This window comes from Carassius auratus, chromosome 7 (genome assembly GCF_003368295.1).
Source record: "Carassius auratus strain Wakin chromosome 7, ASM336829v1, whole genome shotgun sequence".
Taxonomy (NCBI): domain Eukaryota; kingdom Metazoa; phylum Chordata; class Actinopteri; order Cypriniformes; family Cyprinidae; genus Carassius; species Carassius auratus.
Window position 1 is genome coordinate 33,655,337 of NC_039249.1, and position 27,439 is coordinate 33,682,775.

The 27,439-nt window shown below is 39.2% G+C and overlaps 1 protein-coding gene across 2 annotated transcripts; it reads right to left on the reverse strand.

The window, feature by feature from the left end:
* Nucleotides 1–689: 689 nt before the first annotated feature.
* pea15 (proliferation and apoptosis adaptor protein 15) lies at nucleotides 690–25,966 on the reverse strand. Of its 2 annotated transcripts, XM_026268646.1 has the most exons (5): nucleotides 25,716–25,966; nucleotides 24,972–25,104; nucleotides 7,893–8,067; nucleotides 6,645–6,800; nucleotides 690–6,557 (listed from the first exon to the last, which is right to left on the reverse strand). In XM_026268646.1, the coding sequence occupies exons 3-5, from the start codon at nucleotides 8,062–8,064 to the stop codon at nucleotides 6,493–6,495; spliced, it is 393 nt and encodes a 130-aa protein (XP_026124431.1). In that variant the 5' UTR covers nucleotides 8,065–8,067; nucleotides 24,972–25,104; nucleotides 25,716–25,966; the 3' UTR covers nucleotides 690–6,492. The 2 variants fall into 2 exon arrangements, with proteins under 2 accessions (XP_026124431.1, XP_026124429.1); XM_026268644.1 differs by lacking the exon at nucleotides 24,972–25,104 and having other exon boundaries at nucleotides 25,716–25,964.
* Between the last annotated feature and the right edge of the window lie 1,473 nt (nucleotides 25,967–27,439).

Genomic DNA, 27,439 nt, shown 5'->3' on the forward strand with positions numbered 1-27,439 from the left:
CATCTTCTTCACAGAGTCAATAATATCTACAAAGATATAAGTGTCGTTTCATGTCATGGTCTATAAGAAGCCATGATTTAGCTCTAGATTGGACGGGCTCTGTGTAGTCTGCTGATGAAATCGAGACAATCTGTGGCCTCTTTTAATGGCCTGGCTATTACAGTTCCCACCCGCTAGATTGACTGAGACATGACTCCTGGAAGCGCGAGACATGAGAGGTTTGCCTTGTCCAAACACCCAGGATGCTTCTCGATATCCCTCCACGTTTCGTCATCAGTGGAAACTAGATCTGAACATGCAGCACAAGCAGAAGGAGAAGTCCTCAGGTGCAACACTGCTGTTGTGTCTTCAGTCTTCAAGGGTTCGAAGGCTCATGGAAGTTCTCTGAAAGCTCATCTTTTTCTGTCCACATGAGGCAGTATAAACCAGAAGCTGTGGAAGGCATACATTAGTTTACACTTCACAACATGCATACAAAATATTTAAATTATATATATCTACAGAGAAAACATTTATTAAAACCTTTTTTTTTTCCTTCATGCTACTTATTTTTTTCAAGCCCAAAGAAGTGTAATATCTCTATTAATTCTAAACATATATCCATTTGTGCTGTTGTGCTTTTTATATCACCACATTTTGTTGTGAACTTTAACTGAGATTGAGGAAAAGAACTGGCCCACACACATCTCTAGGTTAGCAAATATATTTTAATATAGAATTTAATATTTATGTATTCATTTAAGCACAATGACAAAACGGCATCGTTTCGGTTCAGCCTAATTTACTCCGAGAGAGAAGCCACATTTCTAGATATAGTTCACAAACAGATTTCCATACTGAGTGTCCATGACTGTGTTTGCTGTAACGTAAGACAAAAGATAGAAAGCAAACAGAATCACTGAAGAAATGCTAACAGCACTCCGCTCGAGGAGGTTTAATGTCAGAAGAGAAAAATTAGACATCAGTCCAATCAGCGAGAACATCAGCGATCTGCAAAGCGGTTTCAAGCCAAAGTGTCTTATGAAGCGACTTTGAAAAGAAATAAAAAGAGCATCACATCAATAAATAAATATGCAATGACCGAAACATGCCAAAACAAAGAAGTCCTTCAGCAAGAGTCTAAGACCAACCAGAGTTATCACAATATCTGTTTCCATGTCAAGCAGCTCTATGATCCACTTCAGTTCACACAGCACAGCACAGCACAGCCCCCAGAGCCACAGAAACTCAGATTACAGGCTGTTTCTGGACAAACACAGATCACGCTGACACCAGAGCATTAGTCCTCAGTGTAAGCTCTAACAGCTCTCATCTGCACAATCATTTCACATGTGTTCATATTTGTTTTTCTTGCTACAAATGTGCATTATATTATCCATCTATGATATGTCTCTCTATTCACCTTTCCATTTCTACAGTAGCATAAACTCGTCTAACATGTCTATCATCAGTTCTTCAGCTCAAACCTCTACAAAGTCTACGCTTCCACCTCAAAGATGTAGGAATGTGAAGTCAAGAAACAGAGAAATAAAGTCACAATGTCTCTATGCTAAAACCAATAACACTTGATGAAGCGTGGGAATCTCACGAAAACACTCAAGAAATATATCTGGGCCAAAAATATATATTATTATTATTCACTCAAATTTAGAAAATAAGTCAAGGCAGGCTTTCACAGATTAGGGGAACACTCCATTTGAACATTTAGCAAACATTATGGAACATTACTTTCAAATATTGTCTTAACGGTTTTTAAACAAGTAGAAAAAAAAACTGTGTGGGTGAGAGTGTTATTTATTTATTTTGGTGAACATCAAAGGGATAGCTCACCCCAGAATTTGAAGAATATTGGTAATCGAATAGTTGATGGCAACTAATGACTTCCCTTGTATTTTGTTTTCCATACCGTCAAATTTTTGGTTATCAATATTCTTCAAAATATATTTTGTGTTCAACGGGAGAAAAAAAACTCATCCTCGAGTTGTTCCACACCTGTATGAGTGAATGATGACAGAATTGTCATTTTGGCTGAACTTCCCCTTTAGAAGAACGTCTTTGTTCATAACTTTGAAAGAATTTTACTAGAACATTAACTAACATCAGAGATCATTCCTTATTAGCTAGGAATGTCAAATAAATATTATAGTCCAAAAAACAAAATCCTGTTCTTCATACAAAATAATACTTACATGTTTGGGGGGTTAAATGGCCTTCTAAGGTCTTCGTGAGATTCACCCTGCAGAAGTTATCTGATCATATTTACTTTCATAATTCCTGTGATCAAAGTACACACTATAGCCCTACAATCCACTCTCTTATCTACACCATTTTTGATCATCTCAGTCATCATCGACCGACGATGAGTGTTTCAGTCTCTACACAAACTGATCACACGTCTCACACTCTGACGGGGAACTTCAAACGTGTGTTAAATGACAGATGCTTTTCTTGCATTTACAGCCAGTGGCCTCTCATACGAACGGTTCACAACGTGACAAAGACATGGTTACTACACACTCATTTTATGCTGAGAAGCATTACTAATAAAGAGAACAAGCATTAGGAACAACACTACAATACAAAAGAATGATATGATGAAAAAACACATAAATTATAATGTAAAGTTATCAAAACAGAAAGTATAGAAAAGGATCTTGATCACTCTGATAAACCCAACAGAACAGATCTGAGCTGATGAATGAACACCTCCCGCTTGACCAGTTAGTACACAAACCAGAACAAGATACAGAGCATTAAATAAATTAATAATAATACAACACTTTCATAAATCCACAACATATTTGTATGTACAACTTAAGAACCAAACATTAGTCAGAACTAAAAAAAAAAAAAAAAGAAAGAAATGTATATTGCGCAAAAGAAAATGAAGCCATTTTTTTTTTTTTAGGTTTTTGCATTTTAATGTTTATGACGAAAGCAAATGTCAATATCAAAAACTGTGTGGTTCAAAAACATAAGCTTAATTTTCTTTATGCATTTAAAAAAAAAAAATGCATATTCAGAAGTGGATAGGATTAAACAAGATTTGTGGTAATTTTTTAGTTAGTTTCAGTAGAACTTGTTTTAGACGCAGGATAAAACACCTCGAGTCGTGTTTCTGTTACGCCAATAGCGACAAATCTTCAGCATTACGGAGCTTTTGCAGCATTATCAAGGCTGATATGTTTTAATACTCTGACATCCAATTTGACAATCAAAAGACATGATTATGCGTCTATGGCTTCAGCGGTTTCATTTGGCCAATCTTGCATGTAGTGGTTATTACCGACGTCGCGAAGAGGAGACGCTTGTGCACACTGCCCAATAATCTCTGCATAGAGGAAAAGAAGTGGTGTTAAACTAAAGAAAGACACTGTGAGGAAAATAAACCATATTCCATCAATCTGCTGGAACTGGAAATTCATCCGAATATGCCTCTATTGTTCAAAAAAGAAGAAACATGGAAAAGCACAAGCAATAATAATATGGCTTTTCCGATGTTCTCCAGTGGAGGCGCTGTGTTTTAGAAACACACCTGGTAAACTGATCTCGAGCGCAAAGCACAGTGCTGAACAGAGGCTCTTGATCGAGACGAATCTGCCGATCACAGACATGCACACAACACAAGATCGACAGGACCACATCTAATCGAGTGTGCGATGGATGACGTGAGCACATCTGAAGCCCTTGGTTGCTGGTCTGGGGACGTTTGGTTGGTAGATCACAGAGAAGTCAGTCAGGACTGAGGATGCAAACAAACTCAACCAACTGTAATCATTAAACTAATAGAGAAACAAATCTGTTCAAAAGCGATCACGGTGTGTCTGACGAGCGTTTGGCCGTGTGTCCGGAGAGACACTAGACAGGGAACATCACCACAGTCACAACGTCACACGCCGCAAAATCACAAGATGACATCTGTGCACAATCAGAAACAACATCAATACAGCAAAACTACAATAAATAGAGTAATGTACAATCTGTTTTCCGAAGGGATCGTTTGTGACGTGGGATTTTACGCGCTGATCTTATCACATTCTGTCATTTACTCATCCTCTCTTTTGTTTAAGTATCTATTGGACTGAAAAAACTTTTGCATACAATGAAAGAGGAATAAGAGACCGAGAAGAAATCATGAATTTCTAGTTCTGACGTCAAACGATAGTGTTGTGTCAGAAAGACCAAAATACAGTAAAAATATATAAACTCATTTATATTTAAATGTATGTAAATTTGAAATATAGCCAGGTTTGACGTTATTGATACTAAATGCTTTAGGTTCTTGTCTGCTGAATGAATGCGATGCACCATGTAAAAATACGCAGAAGTGCAAATGAGATTCGTATCACAGTTTGTTTCTGCTACCGCATAAATATATATATATATATATATATATATATAAAAGTAATTCCAACTTTTTATCTCACAATTTTTTTTATTGAAAGTTTATAGCTCATAATTGCAAGTTAATAGCTTGGAATTTTGAGTTTAACATTTTAAAAAAAAATTAAACACTTCAAGTTTGGCCTCTTCCTCAGAATCGCAAGTTTTTATATCGCAAGTTATAAAAGTGTAACTGAGGTTACAATTCAGTTTTATTTAGTTTTTCAGCCACACAATAATAAAAACTTTTTGTTATGTTGTTATTTACGGTTTATTAACGCTACTTTTCATCTCACAATTCTAACTTTTCTTCTCAGAATTGCGAATGTACAATATATATTAAAATCATCACTTTTTATTTATTTTTTAAGTCAGAATTGTATAATAAAAATCCAGAATTCAGTGATTTTTAGATACAGAGTCACAATTACCTTTTTAATTTGTGTATCTATATATTTATTATTTTATTCATGGCAGAAACAAGCATCTATAGATCTGAGTGTGTGTGTGCGCGAGCGTGTGTGTGTGTATGTGTAGTCCTCATTGACTTTTATTGTATGGAAAAGATCATTCAGGACTTTCGACTATGCAGGGTGGGTAAATAAATCAGAACTGTCATTTTGTTCAGGAACAGTCACTATCCAGCTTTTCAAAATAAGAAAGATTTGCAGGCCTCATGCGTGGGCAGAAATACAGATGCATAAAACACGAATGGCGTGTCCTCGATAACCGCTTCGGCTTCATCGCAGGAAAACAACAGTCTGCGGGAGCTGAGCCATGACACAGTGATCGAGCGCATTTAGAGTCGTGTTAAACAGTCTTTCAGCAGATGGTGCGAGTAAAAGGCGAAGGAATATCACAATCATAACCATGATATCAATATTTGTCAACACAGCACATCTTAATATACTGTGCTAGGATGAAAAATAGATGAAAACTGCTAAACGATGTGCTGTAGGATACATGATGTGATCCATACAGACTTTTGGCAACATATTGAGTGCTGCAGTTTATTATCCATTAATACATTTTTTTTTAACCACATATGTGATTTAAATAGTTGCAGCTGTTTCTTAGGCTCTATTAGTATATAAATGATCAACAGGAAATATATGTGATGTCATCCTAATGTTTCACATGACGCATACTGAGGCATCTGAATAAATACATCACAGTAGAAGTAGTCAAATTAAGCAATTTAAAGTTTTAACAAAAAAAAAAAATATGCCTTCTATCTCCTGATGCAAATACTGGAGACGGAGCTAAAACTTTACCAAACACATTGATTTTTATTTTGTGTTCTAGCATGTTCTGATTGTGTTTTTATGCCCGTTATAGATTTAATAATAGAAGATAGACGTCTAACTTTTTCTGCCATTAATTTTAACAAACTTGATATATAAGCATTCTGTCGTTTCATACAAAACGGTGATTATTCTATAACTGATCCTTTAATAAACTATATTTCCTAGAAGTATGACATACAGACATATTAAAAGCAATATTAATTCTCTACTAGGTAACTGCATACCCTGCAATAATGCATTTCATTTCTAAAGAAGGCAAATATTGGCTTTCTAAGTGGCAATCACACAAATTCAGAGACAGATTCTCTGTAACACTTTTAAATGTTGATGTGAGTCGTGTATTAAAGGGAATGTACCGACCTGGAGTCTACCCACGATACGAACCAGGAATAAATGTGTCTAAAGGAACAACGATCAGTGGCTAAACCAGTTTCTCCACATTAAGACATGAACAGCGTTGGTCTGACCGACGTGACGATCGCACTCAACGCTGTCGAGGGTGTGAATGAACTCTCTCTCACACATACACTATTCCACACGAGCGTCAGCGGACACAGAATGATTGTTTTTCATTCCCACACACAACCTGACCTATGACCTGTTCACTTCTCAAGACTTTTGGTCCATTTCTTTGTCTTTCGTTCAGTTTTCTGAGCCTCCGTGGCATGGGCGTGGCTGGAAAGCATCTTGGCGATCTGATTGGCTACTTGGCTTCTATTCGGTGGAGTGGGCGGGGCAGTGGGCGTGGTTTGGTGATGATGATGGGCAAGATGAAGTGCCAGGGAGTAGGAGCAGTATGACCTCATGCTTTTTTGGGAGGAGGGGCCAGTTTGATGATCTCATCCTCTGACGGTTGGCGAATGATATCTAGGAATGATAAAGAGGAGAAACGCTCAGTTACAGACCAAGAGTAAGAAGAGGACACAGAGAGTGTTGAAGAGGAGTGTGGAGTACCCTTGTATTTCTTGGCCGAGGGGATGCGTGTGAGTTTGGTGTCGATCTCTTCGTCTTCGGAGATCTTCAGCACGGTCGTGCGGTACTCGATGACTCGGGTCAAGAGGTCCGGCCGCCGTGAGATCTCAAAGATGTGCTCTATGTAGGACAGGTTATCTGTGCAAGACAAACACAGAGACGTCTTATCAAACTATCAGCACATGCCTGTGCAATAAACATGCTGCTCCAAACACATTAAAACTTGTTTCCTTTTTTGGAATATAAAATATTTCACAATATTTAAATGTGGTGCCTCCCTTGTGAAACAGAAGTGTGCTTAATTGTATTCAATGTGCACATAAAATCTTTTAAGTATATTTCAAAACACTGCACAGTAACTATTTATTTTAAGGTTTCCTTATAACACACGTTTAATGTTCAATTATAATAACAATTAATTATGTATAATTTCATGCAAGTAACCCTAAGCCAAACCCTAAACGTATACTAAGTACATGTAAAAACTACAACGGATCAGCAGATTGAAATAAAGTAACCAAGCTTACTTGCAGACAATATAATAGTTAAATCAAAGGCCACTTAAGTGACTTAGAGTAACTTTCAAGACTGTTTGTAAACACACTTAAGTTACTTTAAAGTACATTTAAATGACTGTTTTAAGTAGTTTGTTTAAACGTGTTAGCCAATATCACATTTAAAGTTAATAGACTGTAAATGCTTAATCTGTACTAAACAGCAACTTCATCTTTACACATATATTTAAATACATGCCAATACAAGTTTCAGTTTAAATTACATTAAATAATATTTTAGTTGATTATAAATGCATTCAACAGTATGTACAAAAATCCTATAAGTTGGTCAAAAACACTCAAAAGTTAATTGCATTTAATGTAAATTCAAACTTTTTTATTTTTTATTTAATTTTAATCATATACTATATTTTATTTACAATTATAGCAGAAAAGCAAACAAGTTCACACTTAAGTGTATTCTTTAAAAGTATATTATATTATATTTTTAATAGTTTGCTAGAGTTCACAAAGGTGGTTGTGTCAAACATCATCGGTTCATGTTTTCTCATGATCAATCGCAGGATGCTTTAATACTTTGAAAATAAAACCAAATGATATTTGAGAGGAATATTGTCAGTGTAATCTCAGCTTGACTCATCCACACTGTCTGAGGGAGAGGAAATGCAAAGTTCACTTCACTGACTGAGTCTTGAGAGGCCGGCGTCTTCCTCACCTTGTGCCAGTTTGTCATTCTTCTCCAGGTAACTGAACCAGTCTTTGGAGCAGGTGATGGCATTGCTCTGGTCTTCAGGGATGTCGTCTTTACAGGCCGACTTCAGCTGCTCCAGGTCTTCATTAGTGATGTTCTCAGACAGATCACTCAACAGCGAGCTGTATTCAGACATCCTCTGGGAAAGACAACAGAAGGAACGGATCAGCGCACAAGTTCATGAAGGGAAATGTATGACTCTTCCAGACCAAATAAAGAAAAGCTAAATAATAACAATGGGACACAATCCATCGGTGCGGTCTGTGGATGAAAATGTCCTTTAGTAACAACACGTTTGAAAATACAATTTCCAAGAATTTGATTAATTTATTAAATTTCCAAAAAAGCCTTGTTTTCCAGTGCAAATGTTACTAGAGAAGCAAAATGACAGAAGTCTTGGAAGTCTTGTTATATAAGAAAAGGGTCAAAATAAAGTGTTTATGATTAGTCAAAGGGAAACAGGTTTTGCAGTGCACTTTATGAAATGAAGACACTCTCATCTGATGTAAGAACATCTTCATTTGTGGAAGTGCAATTTAAGCCGTTTTAAGAGCTGCAGAAACCCTGTGAGCTCGTGTCTGTTTCTAAACATGAATGATGGGATATATTCAACCTCAAATATTGCTCCGAAGCCCTGTAAGTGTGTATTTAGTGTTTATGAAGGGCAGTGACATTTGACATTCATCAGACCAGTCTCGCACACTCTCAAGTGGCCAAGTGTGTGTACTGGGACAGACTCTGAGAATCTAAGGTCAAAGGTCGTGGTGTTGTTGCTCTCTGTCTCCCTCTAGTGGAGCTCACGAACATCACAGCTAACCAGCACAGGATCTTCCCACTTCCTCAGACATTTCTCCCTCACGACCAGCAGTATTATCATCATGTTGTCAAAATACAGAGACGTGGAACGAGACACCGCGGACACATTCACTGTGATGGCAAACAAATCAATCCAAACGCTTCTGCAGCTCCCAGCCCACACGAGGACAGAGGTCTGAGGAAACTGTGCGGGATCCAGAGCCAAGATGGACGCCTCTGTGATCTTACAATGCATTATTTGTGCTGTGGCAGCCGGTTTAACAGAGCAAACATTCCACATTCATCAACCTCAATACCACTCCACTGATGGAAGAAATAGAAAGACCGGGAAACATACAAAGGCATCCCTTAGACACACACACACACACACACGCTTACACAGATTTCATATCCGTGCAGAGAGTTCTGACACGCTGCTGTTTATCTGCTGCTGTCTGTAAAGCGCTCTGATCTGCTGCTGACCTCAATCCAGCCTCCAGCAGGAGAGACACACACATCAGGAGACACTGAACAATGATGCACAAAGTTTGACACATTTACTGTCTCACACGCACAGCTGGAACGGTCTAAATTAGATGTGCAGATTCTGAAGGAAATATGAAAGAAGGCTGACAAATTTCCAATGTAGCACAGAGGTTTTTGAGCTATAGCAATACTATAAACACAAGAAAGACACGTGGTAAGAAAGGCTGAAACAGGGTTATTATGTATAGTTAACTCAAACTAACCCCCCTAAATAAAACTGAATTAAATTAAAACCAAAACTGAAGTAAAAAGGAGTTAAATAATAATAATAATGATTATCCTATAAACACACACACACACAAAAAATACACAATTAGTCAAATTTGAACTAAAACATGAAAAGAGAAAAATATAAAAAATAAATCAAAATATTTGTAAAACCTTTAACAATATGTCAGTGGTTTATTAAAATAACACTACAGATAGAATGGAAATATTGACTGTGAGTTACATTTTAAAAGCTGAGTCAATTAGAGACTTTCACCATTTTAACATGAAAACAAATCCTAAATACTCACATAAATCCAAGTATAAAAGGAGTCTGTATGTTAAGCAGGATAAAAACAATTCAACTGAAAAGAAAAAAGCTATTTCATAGAGAGCAGTAATTAAAGTCATTGACCAAATCAAGATTCTTTACACGAGGAATAATTGATGTTTGACTGCTGAATTGTTGAAACTGAATGGACACCCCTAGGAGTTACAGCTGAGCCGTGTGCTCGTTTTTAATCTGACGAGTCAATTATTCCACTATTATACTGTATAATGGTTACCAAACTTCAAGAGGTTTTTCTTAATAACAGCTCAAGCCGTTTTAAACAATGCCACTTTGCGTAACTAGTAATGGCAGGTATACAGCAATAGAGAGCATCTCTGACTTCATTAAACACACAGATAAACGAGTCATTTCTGGAGGCGCATCTGAATAATCTCCTGCTTTTAACAGAAATCATCGCACTGCCACGAGACGAGCCTCTCAGCAGCTCAGGTCCAGAGATATCACTTCATCTGCCTTCCCTAAAACAATCAGCCTCCGGACGAACATCTATTACTGGACAGCTCTCACACAATCACACACGCTCCAAACGTCTGAAATACACAGACTGAGCGGCTGAGAGCTACAGCCCACAAACACACTGTTGTCTATCTGTCTGTCTCTGTCTGTCTGTCTGTCATCTGTCTGTCTCTGTCTGTCTGTGTGTCTGTCTGTCTGTCTGCTTGTCTGCCTGGCTGTCTGTGTGTGTGTGTGTGTGTGTGTCTGTCTGTCTTTATATCTATCTGTCTGTCTGTGTGTGTGTCTGTCTGACCATGATTTGCAGATTTGATCAGTAAATTATTTTATATCATACGGAGCATCATGTTGTGATTGGTGTATATATTTGCTCACTTGACTTATTCTACACTTTCTGTGTTATTATTTAACACTGCATGAAATTAACCCTTGTATAGTTGCCATGGAGACAGTTGCCTGGATTCACTATCAAACAATTTTTTGAGGGAGTGAAACAAAACGCTTTCCAATTAGTGCTGTTGATATTGAATTATTATTTTTTTGAAAAACATCCTCAAAGGATTTATTTCTCTTCAGTTGCGTGCTGTAATGATCTTTAGCGCAGCTGAAGTTGAGTAAGGGAATGTGTTGCTGTGTGCTGTCACTGTTAGACTGTTGGATATGAACTCACGTCTGCTGTTTCTCTGACATTAGTGGCTCGTCTGTATCGTGGGAAGGTTGAAAGTGTGATGTTTAATGATAGTGGAAACTAATGCAGTTAAAGCACTGTGTTACGCTCAGTTACGCTCAGACACAGTCACTGCTTTCAACAGACAGACGCTCGCTTCACATACACACTCCGAGAGCCATAATAACCACACCAGTCTCTGTCTTCTAGAGAGAGAGAGATCAGTATTAAACAATATCAGCTACTAGAAAAGCAGGTTTCATTTCGAGCACACTACAGAAAACCAACAACTGTTCAGTATGCTGAGTATTAATTAGATAAATCCAGCAGATCATCACTGAGACAGAAACTCAGTCAGAACGACTGCAGAGAAATTGTGCTGTTTATCAGCTTTTAGAAAGTGTTTGTCAGCATGTGTTCAGTGAGAGGCTTTGGTCAGTGTGTGTGTGTGTGTGTGTACCTGTTTATAAGTGAGCGTGATGTTTTCCCAGAAACAGCTCCATCAAGCTGAAGAAGGACGAGTTAAACAGAGAGATGGAAAGGAAGACGAGAGGAAGGTCTTTGCCTCTCAAGAATCTAGGCATGATTTTAATTGTGTTCTTCTCCACCCATCATCCATCAGCTGTTCCTGCAGCCTCCAGCAGATGTTCAGTATTTACAGATTTCGGTATCCCTAACATCTGGCATATTCAGACCCGCACACTCACACAGGAATATCTTACATGTCTAGAAGCGATAATTCACCCAAAAATAAAACTTGTATTACTGGTATTAGTGCTGAAGGCAGCGCTATGGGGAGATTTCCACCACAAGCCAAGGAGCATTCATTCTAACTTCTGTTTAATTCTGTGTTTTATTGTTTTAAAAGGAAATACATTTGATTTACACACATGGGTGTCAGTTATTTATTTACTTTTAATTGCTTTGATTTTTATTTATCTTAGCTATGTATTACAATGAAACTTAAAATTAAAAATAATAATAATACTTATTTGTATTTGTTTTGTAACACTTTATTTTCCAGTGTCACTATTATGTTACATGAATGCACTTATAGTAAAAAAAAAAGGAAAAAGTAAATTATGCTAAATTGCATGACAACTACCCCTAAACCAAACCCATATATTACATGTTGTTAATTTATATTTATTCAGCATTTAATATGTAAATACTAAGTGCTGAACAAATATAAATTAACAACACTATACACAGAAGGAACAGTGATAGTCAGCAGAGGAAAGAGAGGAAGAGTCATTTACGTCTTGCTGCTGTTTTTTTACCCCACCCACAGAGGAAGTGAAACCACGGTAACGGCAGGAAGTGAGGCCGGCTGGCCACTCACAGCTGGGTCTCCATGGCAACCAGAGTTTTCCCAAGAGTGGAGGAAATCCGCCTCATTCTCCTTCTGCAGCACTCGTTTGACACGCTTGACCTCTGACCTCTGGAGCAATGCGTTTGTCCTGCATGTGCGCCTTCAGCAAAGAGTCAAAGCATTCATCTCATCCTACAGTCTGGCCTCGCTCCGACACAGAGTGCTGGAATACCACGAATACCAGATGTGAAGCACATTACTGCGACACACACAAACACATACACACACACACACACACACATATAGACAGACACACACACACACACACACACACACATACAGAGTGAGGGTCTGAGTGTTTGGAACATGATTCAAGATTTCTGATTACAAACAGTAAGAAACAAACCCTGCACAGATATTTTGGAACAAGCCTGTCATTTCTGCAATGTGGAAAACACAGGGACATATTACTGAACCTGTCTGCTGCTTTTGACACCGTTAAACACCACATTTCTGCCGTCCACCCTCAGAAAGATGGCCATCTCTGGAACTGCTCTCCTGTGGGTTAAGTCCTACCTCTCTGACAGATCCTTCAGTGTGTCTTGGAGGAGTGATGTGTCTAAGTCACAACACCTTGCTACTGGGGTTCCTCAAGGCTCAGTACTTGGACCACTTCTCTTCTCCATCAACATGACGTCATTAGGATCTGTCATTCAGAAGCATTACTTTTCTTATCACTGCTATGCTGATGACACCCAAGTCTACTTCTCATTCCAAACAGATGACCCGACGGTAGCTGCTTGCATTTCAGCCTGTCTGAGTGGCAGCTAACCCATGGTTTCACAACTTCTCTATACAGCTGGGTTCATCAACCATAACTCCTTCGAGGACAGCCAGAAACCTAGGAGTTGTGATGGATAATCAGTTAAAGGAACACTCCGACTTTTTAGGACTTTAGCTTATTCACAGTATCCCCCAGAGTTAGATAAGTCCATACATACTTACAGAACGCAGAAATGAAAAAGGTGTAGCCACTCCGCCCAAGTAACGTTAGCTGTGCTCCTACGTCTAGTGAGAATATAGTTCCCAGTATTTATACGATTAAAAATGGTCTCTGTCTCATATAGCCTTGTTATTTGTGACTATACAGATCACAACATGTAAATAGGAAAATGTTTGCATTATTTTGTCACTTATTGGGATTACTATGCTACCATTATCCATTTACATCCAGTCTTTGTGCTAAGCTAGGCTAACGGTGGGTGCGTCAAATAACACTTTTGCACAGAAATGAAAAAGGTATGTATGGACTTATCTAACTCTGGGGGATACTGTGAATAACTAACTAAGCTAACCAAAAAGTCGGAGTTTTCCTTTAAGCTTCACTGACCACATTGCTACAACGACCCGGTCCTGCAGATTTGCCTTATACAACATTAGGAAGATTAGACCCTTCCTGTCAGAGCAAGCAACCCATCTTCTTGTGCAAGCTCTTGTTCTCTCCAGACTGGACTATTGTAATGCTCTCCTGGCTCTTCCTGCATGTACTATCAAACCTCTGTAACTGATCCAGAATGCAGCAGCGAGGGTTGTCTTCAATGAGCCAAAAAAAGCTCACGTTACTCCTCTCCTCATCAGGTTACACTGGCTACCAGTAGCTGCTCGCATCAAATTCAAGGTACTGATGCTTGCCTACAAGACGACCACTGGCACGGCACCAACTTACCTAAACTCACTGGTTAAATCTTATGTGCCCTCCAGAAGCTTGCGCTCTGCAAGTGAACAACGCCTTGTGGTGCCATCCCAAAGAAATTCAAAATCACTCTCACGGATCTTCTCCTGGACTGTGCCCTGCTGGTGGAATGACCTCCCAATCTCAATTCGTACAGCTGAGTCTTTACTCATTTTCAAGAAACATCTAAAGACTCATCTTTTTTTCGACAGCACTTAACCAACTAATATTAGCACTTTTCCTTTTTTTCTTGTCTTTTCATTTATATAAAAAAAATAATAATAAATTAAAAAAACCTGGCTATGTGTTCTGTACTAGACTAACTGAGACTTGTCATGGCACTTGTATACTGTTGTTGTTCTCTTGTTGACCTGACTGCTTCTGTTGTTCTCATTTGTAAGTTGCTTTGGATAAAAGCATCTACTAAATGATTAAATGTAATGTAAATGATTAAATTAATACATGTGTGTGTGTAATAATGTATGTGTGCATCTGTGAATGCATGTGTGTGTGTGTGTGTGTGTGTGTGTGTGTGTGGGTGTGGGTGTGTGTGTGTGTGTGTGAGTGTGTGTGAGTGTATGTGTGCATCTGTGAACGCATGTGTGTGTGTGTGTGTGTGTGTGTGTGTGTGTGTGTGTGAGTGTATGTGTGCATCTGTGAACGCATGTGTGTAACAGCAGAAGACATGCAAAAATAGAAGCAAGTGTGATTTGCATGAGTGCATTTATTTAATAATCAGAGTTGTGTGCATTCACTAGTGTGTGTGAGTGTGTGTGTGTGTGTGTGTGTGTGTGTGCTACATAGAAGATCTCCTAAATTCTGATCAGTCACTAGGTTACCATGGTCACTGGGTTGCTATGGTCACCTTCTAACTCCATTCATCCACAAACCAGTTTCCTTATTAAACAACACAAGCACAACTTCAGCAGTGTTCTGTTCCACACACATCACTCCTGTCCTCAGACGCTCAAAACAACGCTTCTACAGCCATTCACTTCGAACCGTGTCAGAGGAGGGTCTGGATTCACAGATGTGACGCTCATAAATTGCTGGGGGGGGGGGGGGGTATCAGGATTTATCTTGAAATAATTTTAACAAAAATAAAAAAAATCACTAGAAAAATTCACACACAAAAAAATTATAAACTAAAAATAAAACATTTAATTATTATATATATATATATATATTTTTCATATTTTTTTCTAAACGTACTTAAAAAGTATATTTATTTACAACTTAAGTTGTTTTTAGTGTGTTATGATTCTTGTGAGATGAGTGTGTCATAAGCGTATTCTTGTTTCCTCTTTGAAAGGCTTCTGTGATATAAATACTAGTTCTGTTTTGACAGTGTTGCACACCTCACTGCTCTGCACTGAACCACTTTTGTACTCGCATTCATTTAACATTCTGATTATAAATCAGTGGATTGATCCAGAATCATGTGAGAAAGAATGCATTTGTTCATTTGCCTGTATAAACCCTCATGTAAAAGCTGCATCTAGAGACGCGTCACCAGTGCTTCTGAAAGCCTGTAGATCTGATGATGTGGTGGGAGAAGATGAGCAGATCTTCTGGGATTGTGCACCATGCAAATACATCCGAAGAGGAGAATCTGCTTCTGTTTTAAAGAGACTGCTAGCTCAGTTAGACGAGGTCTTGTTCACTAAACACTGCTGAAATACTCTTCCGTTCAAACGTCTGGGGGCATCCTTCCTGGATGACAGTATTAATTTCTTTCCTACTTTAATGGTAGTGTACATCATATAGTGATGATAAAGGGGTCACATGATGTGATTTCATGTTACAAGCTGTTCGCGCCTACAGTATATAAGATTAATAAAGTTGAAAGTCTCAAACCCAAAGAGATATATATATATATATATATATATATATATATATATATTGTTTTTATTTCTAAAAGTGAAGACTCCTCTCCTTCCTGAAACACTTAATTCAAACATGCCCCCGTCATTGTGTGGGAAGGCTTGCATAACTCCGCCCAAATGTTTATGCAAAGAAAGAAGGCGTAACTTTTATTCTCGCTGTAGTATCGTTGTCATGGAGACACAGTGTGTTTCCAAATATGGTAAGGGGTGCATCATTTCTGTCACACGCTTGAGGTATTCAGCCAATCACAACGCACTGGACAGCTGGCCAATCAGAGCACACCTCGCTTTTCAGAACGATGAGCTTTGTAAAAATCAACACGCTATCGAAAGGCGGGGCATAGAGGAGCAACAATAATGTACAGTTTGTGGAAAATAATGTTTTTGTTGTTTGTTTGTTTGTTTTTTTCACTTGCGTAAACACATTGCATTACACCAAATACACAAAACAATGTTATTTTAGCGACATCATATAACCCTTTAATTTACTATTGATTTCAAACTCCAAAAGAAGAACATATTCTCAATAATACTGAAATTAACTGCTTTTTATGATCTTTCAAAGACAGTAACCTTTGTGGAATAATTCACTACCACTGATGACACTGAAAGAAATATATATAATTTCACGTCAATGGTAATTATAAAGTAAGTGCTAGAATCTGACAGTAAAACAAATCCTAACAAGCAGACACTCTTCCTTCATCGTCCTCTGAAGCTCTGCATGTGAGAGAAACCTCTGAGAAACACTCCATTCAGTCCTGCTGGGGTCACAGAGGAAGCGCTCTGATTGGTGGAGCACCTCTCTCACACCATCAGCCTGAGTTCACACACACACACACACACACACACACACACACACACTCCTGCCTGTTGCTAGGTTACAGTCTCCAGGTTGAAAGGCAAGCGTTGTTATGGAGACATCAGCCATGTGCAGGGTGAATGAAGTTTGGATGCTGGCACACACACACACGCACACACACACACACACACACACACACACACACACACACACACACACACACACACACACACACTCTGTCCTTGGGGAACACATCATCACTGTGTGAAGGTGCAGTTGCCATGACAATCGAGACTGTGGGAATGTGTCAAGTTTGACTTATTTAGTGTCCAACATTTAGTGTTGCATAAACACCATAGGAGTCAATGGCATGTGCTGCAAGTGTGTGTGTGTGTGTGTGTGAGAGAGAGAGAGAGAGGGGATTGGGGCCCTGTGGAGGGGGAGGGGTGTTAAGAGTTTAGTCATGGGAAAAGGAGACAAAACACACTCACACACACACACACACACACAATGTGAAGAACCTGGCCAGACACACATGGGATCCTCACACTCAACTAATAGACTGCCTCTGTTTCACACACACACACACACACACACACATATAAAGAACAGCAGACAAAAGCAGGCTGTGTGTCTGAGAGAGAGAGAGAGATGGCAGTGACAGGCTGTTCTAAGAGGGCAGTGTGTGTGTGTGTGTGTGTGTGTGTGTGTGTGTGTGTGTGTGTGTGTGTGTCTCAGACAAAAGACACAGCAATGACTTGCTGGTTTTATCAGGTCAGAATGATGTCCACGTCACTGCTGAGTTTTCAACTTGCAGAAAAAACATTCATGTCTTTGTCAAATTTGTAAATATTCAGAATTGTATGTGATGTCAGATGAGAGTTGTTGAGTCCGTGCTGCTAAACAACCCTTTTGACTTTAAACCAGCTGATTTAGGTTTTATCTGCTTGTTTTGTTTCTTCAGCAAGATGCACATGAATCTATTTTAGAATTCTGATCGCTGCCATGGAAACAAAACTCATTTCAAACTATGGGTGGAAACGTCACCGAGTACAATTGTGGACATGAATCACAGAATAAATAAAAATTAGGATTTTTCTTTTTTTTTTTTTTTGGATGTGATATTGGTCTTGGGTGTCCCCAGAATATGTCTGTGAAGTTTCAGCATTTTTGGGGTGAGTCTAAAAAAAGAGCAGTTTTGGTGTGTATCACTTTAAATGCAAACGAGCTTCATATTCCCGCCCCATCTCCAGAAGAAGCGTGTATACATCTCTCTGCTTAGTTTGCACATCTACAGCCAGAAGAAGCAGCACTACACAGCGAGAGAACCGGTGTTGAGCCGTACAGACTGTATGTGAAGCAAATGCTCTGTGGGACAAAACAGTACATACCTATATATATATATATCTATATTTAATGATGAAGTTTTACATTTAATATTTAAAAGAAATTAACTTCAAGTGTAATATTGGATGCATTTGTACATCAGAATAAGTGTACTTCTTTAAAACACAACAAAACATGATGATTTAAAATGAACTCTGAAGTAAATCTTTTAATTTTACATTATTTCAAAGGTAACTTTTTAAAAGTGTACTTAAGTGTGTTTAGAAATTAAAAAGTGTCTCTCTTTGAGTCACTTAAGTGAACTTTTATTTCAAAGGATAGTATATTATCTGAATATAAGTCTTTCTTTTTAAGATTTGAAGTACACTACAAGTGCACATTATATAAATTAAGAAACGAGACCGGTCTGGTGAAGCCTAACATTGTCCTGGTGAGGTTTGGTAGAGCAAACATGGGAGGTGTTGCCTTCAGAAAGACCACAGACATCTCCAGCACAACATCTGACCTCTGCTTCTGATGACTCACCGAACAGAACATCATTCTCCAGAAATGGGAATTGTGCCATCTGGGTTTATAAGGTAAGATGAATTAAATAAAGTTACCGTATTATCCCTAGCTGTGGCTGTTTTACGGATGTCATTACCGATGTTTTGTGATATTTTGTAAAGTATAAATGGCTTGAATTCATCGAGTTATTTCTGTCCATGTGACACAGAGAGCGATACGGCATATTCGAGAAGAAAGCTTTTACTTCATTAACGCTCAAAATATCACAGCGCCTCAGGGAGAATGAGACAAGCACTCGCGCTCAGTGTGTGTGTGTGTGTGTGAGAGAGAGAGAGAGAAAGAGAGAGGGAGAGAGAGAGAGAGAGATCAAAGACAAAGAAAGAAACGAGAGTGAGTGAAGGTGTGTGTGTGTGTGTGAAGATCGCACACCTCAGGTGAGTGTGAAGAACTCATCACATCCGTCTTGCTCGTCTGCTCCTGTCTGCAAAATTTGTTTGTTAACAAGAAACAGTGTCAGAGATCTGAGTCTGGAAGAAATGGAGCATGGCTTCCCTAAAACAGACAAGTCATTGTGAACAAACCTTGTGACTTAAGTGTGCTTAACTATAGTGAATGTGCACTTCTAGTGTACTTTAAATCTTAAAAGTATGCAAAAAATACTTGCATATAATAAAATGCCACTTAAGTGACTCAAACAGAGTCTATTTCTGAACACACTTAAGTACACTTTTAAAATGTAACCTTTGGAATTCAAAGTTTTAATTAAACTTAAATGTTTTACTTTAAAGTGCATGATGTTGTAATAATCTGTTGCCATGATTTACAGAAATAAACTTATTTTGATGCGCTGACTGACATACCGTATTTTTCTGTCTATAAGTCGCACCTGAGTATAAGTCGCATCAGTCCAAAAATACGTCATGATGAGGAAGAAAACATGTATAAGTCGCACTGGACTATAAGTCGCATTTATTTAGAACTCCGCCCTCTCGTGGCTGCAGACGGTAATGTTTTCTCTTGGTTCATTTCTCTTGGTTCATATCAAATTAATTTTGATAAATAAATCGCACCTGACTATAAGTCACAGGACCAGCCAAACTATGAAAAAAAGTGTGACTTATAGTCCGGAAAATACGGTACTAAAGCATGTTGATTATCATTTAAACTGTTATTCAATATTATGTAGATATGTTTGTTAAAATACAGTTAATATATTCTAAATGTTCTGAATCGCACCTTCATCTTTAAAAATGTATTTAAATACATGGCATACAAGTGTCAATAGAAATAACATTAAAGTATACTTTAATTTACCATTAATGATTGAACTTAACCATATTTCAAACACAATAGACTTAAGTGGGTCAAGAAGTAACTCTATTCTAAATTAAATGATACATTTATACATATTTGCAATTACCGTGCAATAAAGTGTCCAAATATATGCATCTGAATCAAAATTGACAAATGTTATTTTGTGTAACATTCAACGGGTATATTTTTGTGATGGAGTGCAGATGTTGGGAAACGCTCTGAATGTCTGGAAGATGAAAACACACTCCTGAATTGACACTAGTAAGTGTGATCCAGATGTGTTTTGACACAGGTGTTAATGAGCGACACAAATACTGCAGACCGAGCTGTGTCAGAGCTGAACATTAGGTTTCACTTCAAACTCTGATTTCAGGTTAAAACACTGTCCACGATCAGCCAGTCATGACTCAATGAGGTCAGAGGTCAAATGTCTTAATACGCTAGCTCTGTTTGGAGTTTAATACTAGCTTAGTATTTCAAAACAGCCATAATGGTTGAAACTTCAAAGGAATTTGCAACTGTTTCTTCAGTCTTGTCCTTCATCTTCTGTTCATTTCTCAATCTCCTTCTCTCTGTCCCTCCTCCACACTGGCAGCAGATATTTTGGAGATGGTTTCGGTGTTTCACTGCATCCTTACACACACACATAAACACTCCCACACACACCTGCACACATACAGAAGTCAATTTTCCGATTGATTTTTTCCCTCATTAGGATGCTGCTTCACTTCATCTGACGGTCCCAATGGTATCTGCAGCCAATCACACTGAGCTACACTCACAGCAGCACACAGACCGCAAACAGTGATGTAAGGCACTGCAAGCAATTCATCAAGTCCATAATTGTGCCAAACCCTGGCTGCACACAACAATATCTGCTAAGGACTCGTGAGACTTAAATCAGCTTGTTTGTATGACTGAGAAATTAATTTAGTTTCGATAAGCTTAAAATAAATCACATTTAGAATCAGAAACAGAATTATCAATTCCTATGTATTTAATATCATGTACAGATATAAAGCCTTGCATCACTGTCTGACGGCAATTTACTGCTTCTGTGTTTTTGCTTGTTTAGTTCAAGCATGTGGCCAGTATTATTTAACTTGTTGTTAGCATGTTAGCATGCTTGTACACATCACCAGCTTGTTCTTGCACTTTTTAGCAAGCTGCTGTTACTAAACATGTTACTAGCATGTTTGAGAACATTGTCAGCACTTTTTAACATGTTTTATCACATCACTAGTATGTAGCTACCATGTTTTAACATGTTTATGGCAGACATTGTTAGCCGGTCTTAGGACATTGCTAGAAATTAAAAGAAATTGAAATAGTTTTAGCACAATGTTAGAATGATTTTATTGTTTCTATCACTTTTTAGCATGTCACTAGCATGATTTACCATGTCTTATCACATTGTTAAAAAGTCTTTATTTTTTTTTATTTTTTTTTTATTAATTTATTCTTGTCTCAGACTATTATTATTATTATTATTATTATTATTATTATTATTAAAAGGGGTCATGAACATAGAAACCAAAATCCCTTTTATCTTTTGATAAATAAGATCTCATTGTACTATAAAAAAACATCCTGTTTCAAAACTAAGAACTTTCGCATTAGTCTAAAAACAGCGTATATTGAAGCCAGTCTGCCGTAATGACATCTTGTGGATAAACCCTGACTCTGCAGAAGATAATCAACGCCTGCTTCTACTTCACTGCCTGTTTAGCCCCTCCCACCTACTCAACATCACTGCCTCTTTAGCCACGCCCACCTATTCTATATCACTGACTGTTTAGCCCCTCCCACCTACTCAACATCACTGCCTCTTTAGCCACGCCCACATATTCTATATCACTGACTGTTTAGCCCCTCCCACCTACTCAACATCACTGCCTCTTTAGCCACGCCCACCTATTCTATATCACTGCCTGTTTAGCCACCCCCACCTAGTCGATCACTGCCTGTTTAGCCCCGCCCACTGATTCGTGCATGTAGCTTTTACGAAAGAGGTCTAAGCAGGTCTAAGCAGAGACCATTGTTAGGAAAGAGTGAATTGACTTTGTTTTAAAAGGAGATCCAAAATGTTTCAGTAAGTAACTCCGATTTTTGTTCACTTTATTTTACTGCAGATTTGTTTACAAACAATGCATAATTCAATAATTAAAATAAGAAACTAAAAGACGATGCTGTGCCGACAGTTATGTCACAGCACAAGTGTTAGCTGTTATCATGTGGTCACTATTGCTTTGTCTCTTCTTACAGATCTGTATAGAGTATTTTGATATGTATTGAGTTGTTTATGTGTTGGTGGGTGTTTACTTCTGAGTCTTCAATCCTCCACTCCTCTTCAAACAGAGCGTTCTGATGAGGGGGTCTAAAACAGGACAGAAAACACTCTATTCTAAAGGAATAAATAATAAATCCTAACGTGCCTGATGCGTCTCTAACTGTTTATATCTGAATGAGCGCAGGCCAGATCCCGTGGAGCACACGACTGCGTGTCCTGATGGCTCTCTGTGACTCAGCTCCACACTGGGGGATTGTGGGTAATGTAGTTCATGTGGGAGTGGTGTGCTGCTCAGATGGTCTGTAGGCTGATGGTTTCACACACCTCAGGGTTCAAGCTGAGATATCAGCGGGTGAGATGTCATGCTGCTTTACAGCGAGTGTGGGCTTATTTCACATAACCTTTATCTTATTTTAAGTACTTCTTAAAATATTTTTGTTAGCTATAATAGTCCTGTAAAATTTTCCAGTATCAGCTCGAGAAGAGAATTAGCTGAAGCTGAGCGATGAACGGGTTTAGTGAGCTGAAGCTCTCATGCTTCGATGTTACTCTCATCTAGAATAACTACAACAGAACCAGCAGACACAAACACCAGAACACGCTTCCACAGGCCAACGGTAACATCCCAGCACCGTATTTCATAAACAGACAAGTGAAAGATCACTTCACGGTATTCTGTAAAGAACCAAAAGGAAAGATTGTGCTGTAAACAAATCAACAGAGCGATCAGCGCACACTCTTCTTTAAACTGATAAACAGACCCTTGTTTCCAAATAAAACAGAGGACGGTGCATCATGTAGCCTTTACTTAATAACTCCCACTGCAACACCCACCATCACACACACACACACACACACACACGTCGCTTCGCCACAGATGCTCTCAGTAACACCACAATTTGAGAGCAGAAGTCTGAAGTGAATCAGGTCTTATCAAATCCAATTATTCTCAGCGAGACATTTCATTTGGCTGAAGATGGGAGTGAATTATGAGAGGTGCTGTGTGTGTGTGTGTGTATGTGTGTGTGAGAGAGAGAGTACCTGTGAGTGTCTTAGTATGTGTATGTGAGAGAAACTGCAGAGGGCAGCTTGCTTGACCACTCAGCAGCCGTTGGTCCACAAATTACACACACACACACACACACACACACACACACATACACACACATACACACACATACACACACACACACACACACACACACACACACACACACATACACACACATACACACACATACACACACACACACACACACACACACACACACATAGCCAGAGCGGAAAATTCATGATTTCTCTTCGACGTGAGTAACAAATGTCTCACACTTAATAATAATACTGATTCACTTTAAATATTGTATTTAGCAATATATACTAAAACTCATAAAACTTAATTATGCAACAGCCAGTATTGACCCTCTGAGAAGTTATGAAGTGCAGATTTTCATTTTCTGCTGTGCATTCGAGACTAATCGTGAACTGAGGAAGTTATATGGCATTTCCTGTTTGGAAATCAAGCTTCACAGTTCATTTTTACAATCGAGCTCGATAATTAGACCATTAAGATGTGTCTGATGAAGTCCAGATCAACCGATCAAAAGCTATATAGAGAGTGTCATGGTTATTTCTTCAGGACATTTACAGTTAAAGGATGCTGTGATCTGTAGGAATGTCCAGTCTGTGAAAAAGCCGGTCAAATTACTGTCATGGCCGACTGAATTGGGATTAAAATCATAGACAGGGTTTTGGTAATTACTGCATTACCCCAGCACCTCACGAAACGAACCCCATCCAAACAGGAATGAACACTATTCAGAACAAGTACAAGAAGGCTTGTTTTCATCAGGTTTCAGAAGCATTACAGACCAGAGATGATGTGAACCTCTGTCTGAACACAGATTCAGCTCCTCCTTGTGAGAGAGAAAACTGCTTGGTCATTATATTACTCCGGAGATGACTGAACAGCACGAGGAAGATTGAAAAGAGAGGACCACACACACACACACACACACACACACACACAGCAAACCTGAAACCCCAGATGGACTTTATGTAAGAGACTCTAGGAGCTACAGCACTCCTCATCAAACTCTTCTGTTTGCAGCGTGTCGTTCAGCATTAGGCCGGAATATAACACACATCCTAAACCTCCGGGACAACAGCAGCAGTGACAGACTTTTAAAAGAGCAGACGAGCACAGACGCCTCAGGAACTCCTGTTAGATACCACAGACGAGCAGAAAACAACCAGAGAAGATAACAAACCTCAGAAGAACTGCAGAAACACCTGCAGAAGTGAACGTGCTTTAGAGACATGCTCCTCAAATCAGTCATCGTACCAGAGAAACCTGCTTAGTTTGGTCAGATTTAACCAGAAAAACAAACGAATGTGCATCAAGAAAAAGAAAGAAAAAGTGTAAGGTGCAGAAGGCATCTTGCTTCAGTGTTTTGTATCCTGATAAAGATCCTGGTGTGTGAAGATCGCACGGTTAGTTGGATTGTACTATGTGCATTTGGTATTTTCTTCCAGAACAGACATGCAACTCATGTTTGAATCACAGTCAAGCTGCTTTAGATGATGTGTCTGTTAATGTTTGCTTGTAATCTGATGAGTCTTCTGGGAGAAAACAGTGTGCTCAGGGTTTGGCTGTTAATGGTCTAAAGTTTCTGTTAAACTGAGCTTCCAGCTCCAGCAAACAATGCCAGCCTGAAACACTCTTACACACCAGGACAAAGAGGGAGGTGTGTTTCCTCTGAGCCCTTACCACAAAACACCAATCAGTGTATGAGAGAGACCGGCCAGGTGCACACACACACACACACACACACACCTGCGTCTGCTCATTCCTCTCTGGGATCTGTTTTGCTTGGTTCTGGACGAGGAGCGTCTGTGAGAGGAAGAGGGGATCTCTACAGGTTTGAGTCGTGACTCGTGAGGATGAGGATGAGGATGAGCTCCTGTAGCTGATAAACACAGAAGGACCGATGGGTGCCAGACTTTATTGGTGAAAATAAAAAGGGTTGGATGTGAAAGCAGACAGTGTAGAGGAATTCACTCCACGCATCATCATCATTCACCCCGCATTGTGCAAGAACTAGGTTCAGCTAGAACACACACACACACACACACACACACACACAAAACGGAACTACAGATCATGACGATAGTTAAAATCAGGAATCTGACTCCAGCAGTTATTATTCTACAGCTGCTGAAAATAATGAAACATAGTGTCATATATCACAGAACAAATATCTGTTCCGGTGTGGTTGAGACACAACTATAATTCAGTTATCATTTAATAAAGCGCACATTCCGCCGGATAGATAGATAGATAGATAGATAGATAGATAGATAGATAGATAGATAGATAGATAGATAGATAGACAGACAGACAGACAGACAGATAGATAGATAGATAGATAGATAGATAGATAGATAGATAGATAGATAGATAGATAGATAGATAGATAGATAGATAGATAGATAGATAGATAGATATTATTGTATGAATGTTAGTGGTGCTCTAAGCTCCTTCGATGAAGCAGAGATTTCACGGACAGATGTGACTTACTGCGCGCGCCCGGTGATCCGGCGATGATGAAGATGAAGATGATGAAGATGTTCCCGGCGGTGATAGATCGGATCTGATACAAAGTCCAGTTCAGCACACACACTTCAGCATCAAAGAGCGTGAATATCTTCGCAGAAGTCGGGGTTATTCTGCGCGAAGGCGAGGAAACTTTGCGCGTCTCTTCTCCGGCTCGTGCTCGTGCTCGTGCTCGCGCGCCTCTGAGCGTCTCGCCGGTCTGAGAATGGACACGCCTTTCCTCCCTTTAACCCCCTCCTCCCTCTCTCTCTCTCCCTCTCTCCCTCTCTCTCTCTCTCTCTCTGAATCTGCAGCCTCACACACACACACACACACACACACATTTTTGGGGCCTGATGTCACTTTGCTATCCGGTCAGATAATCCCTCCTCCTTTATTCCACACAATCCCACATCCTCATCCTCTCTCTCTCTCTCTCTATCTCTCTCTCACACACACACACACACACACACACAATCACCGTCGATCTTTAAAATAAATAGTTATATTATGACAGGAATTTTCGAGATCATTTAAAGAGAATTCCATTGGTTTACTTTTGGGAGGAGAGTGTCGTGCAGTTCTGCATCTGACCACAGGGGGCAGCAAATCTATCTATCTATCTATCTATCTATCTATCTATCTGTCTGTCTGTCTGTCTGTCTGTCTGTCTGTCTGTCTGTCTGTCTGTCTGTCTGTCTGTCTGTCTGTCTGTCTGTCTGTCTGTCTGTCTGTCTGTCTGTCTGTCTGTCTGTCTGTCTATCTATCTATCTATCTATCTATCTGTCTGTCTGTCTGTCTGTCTGTCTGTCTGTCTGTCTGTCTGTCTGTCTGTCTGTCTGTCTGTCTATCTATCTATCTATCTATCTATCTATCTATCTATCTTGTCTGTTTATTGATGTTTTCCTCCACATGTTAACCGGATCTCGTGATGTTTTATAGACAGATTAAACTGCATGGTTCTCTCGAGACTATAAACCTAACACAAAAGAGCCCATATCGACTGTACGTTCATGAATGATTAATACATCACAAATCCAAAGAGCAGAGCGTGTGAAAGCATTGCAGGCTTTAGTAAAGTGATTGCATGAGAGACACTTAATCAGGCCATTCGTATCGTAACATTTGCATATTACATTTGAGTTTTATGGAAATGTCATGGAAATGCAAATTGTCTCCTGTGAGAGTGAAGTCAACAGCAAGGTTTTTCATCTGCTCTTTGAGAGGGATTCGTGTGCGCAGTGAAGAGGATTTAGCCGCGGTGCTGACGGTGGCAGACCCGTGCAGCCGTGACCCAGTTTACACGCGTGCGTCTGATACTGAGCGAGTCTGTCTGATAGTCTGATCCTCGTATGATAGGTGTCCTGTCATATACTCCTCATGTGCTGATTAATTAATTATCACAGCCACAGGGCGTATATGCATGTGTGCTCAGCTCGCCTCGGGCTCGTGTGAGCATGCACAAACACATGCAAACAGCAAGAGAAGACCACAGGTCCATGCAAACGAGAGCGAGACCCTGCCAGATGAAAGCAGCGCCTCAGGAAACACTGATGGGGAAGTGCTCTCTCCCCATCACAAGACCGAACAGAGAAGAAAGAGACTTCAGAAAACATCCTGAGGAAGGCCGAGAGGGAAACAACACTTTCTGGACTCTTCTCAGAAACGCATCTCATTAGATATTCTTGTTATGTAACATAAATGAACCT

Coding starts and splice junctions, on each gene's coding strand:
- pea15 (XM_026268646.1), bottom strand. CDS start 8,064: ATGTCTGAATACAGCTCGCTGTTGAGTGATCTGTCTGAGAACATCACT. Junction 6,801..7,892: donor GAATGACAAACTGGCACAAG/GTGAGGAAGACG, acceptor TGTCTTGCACAG/ATAACCTGTCCTACATAGAG. Junction 6,558..6,644: donor CTCGGCCAAGAAATACAAGG/GTACTCCACACT, acceptor TATCATTCCTAG/ATATCATTCGCCAACCGTCA.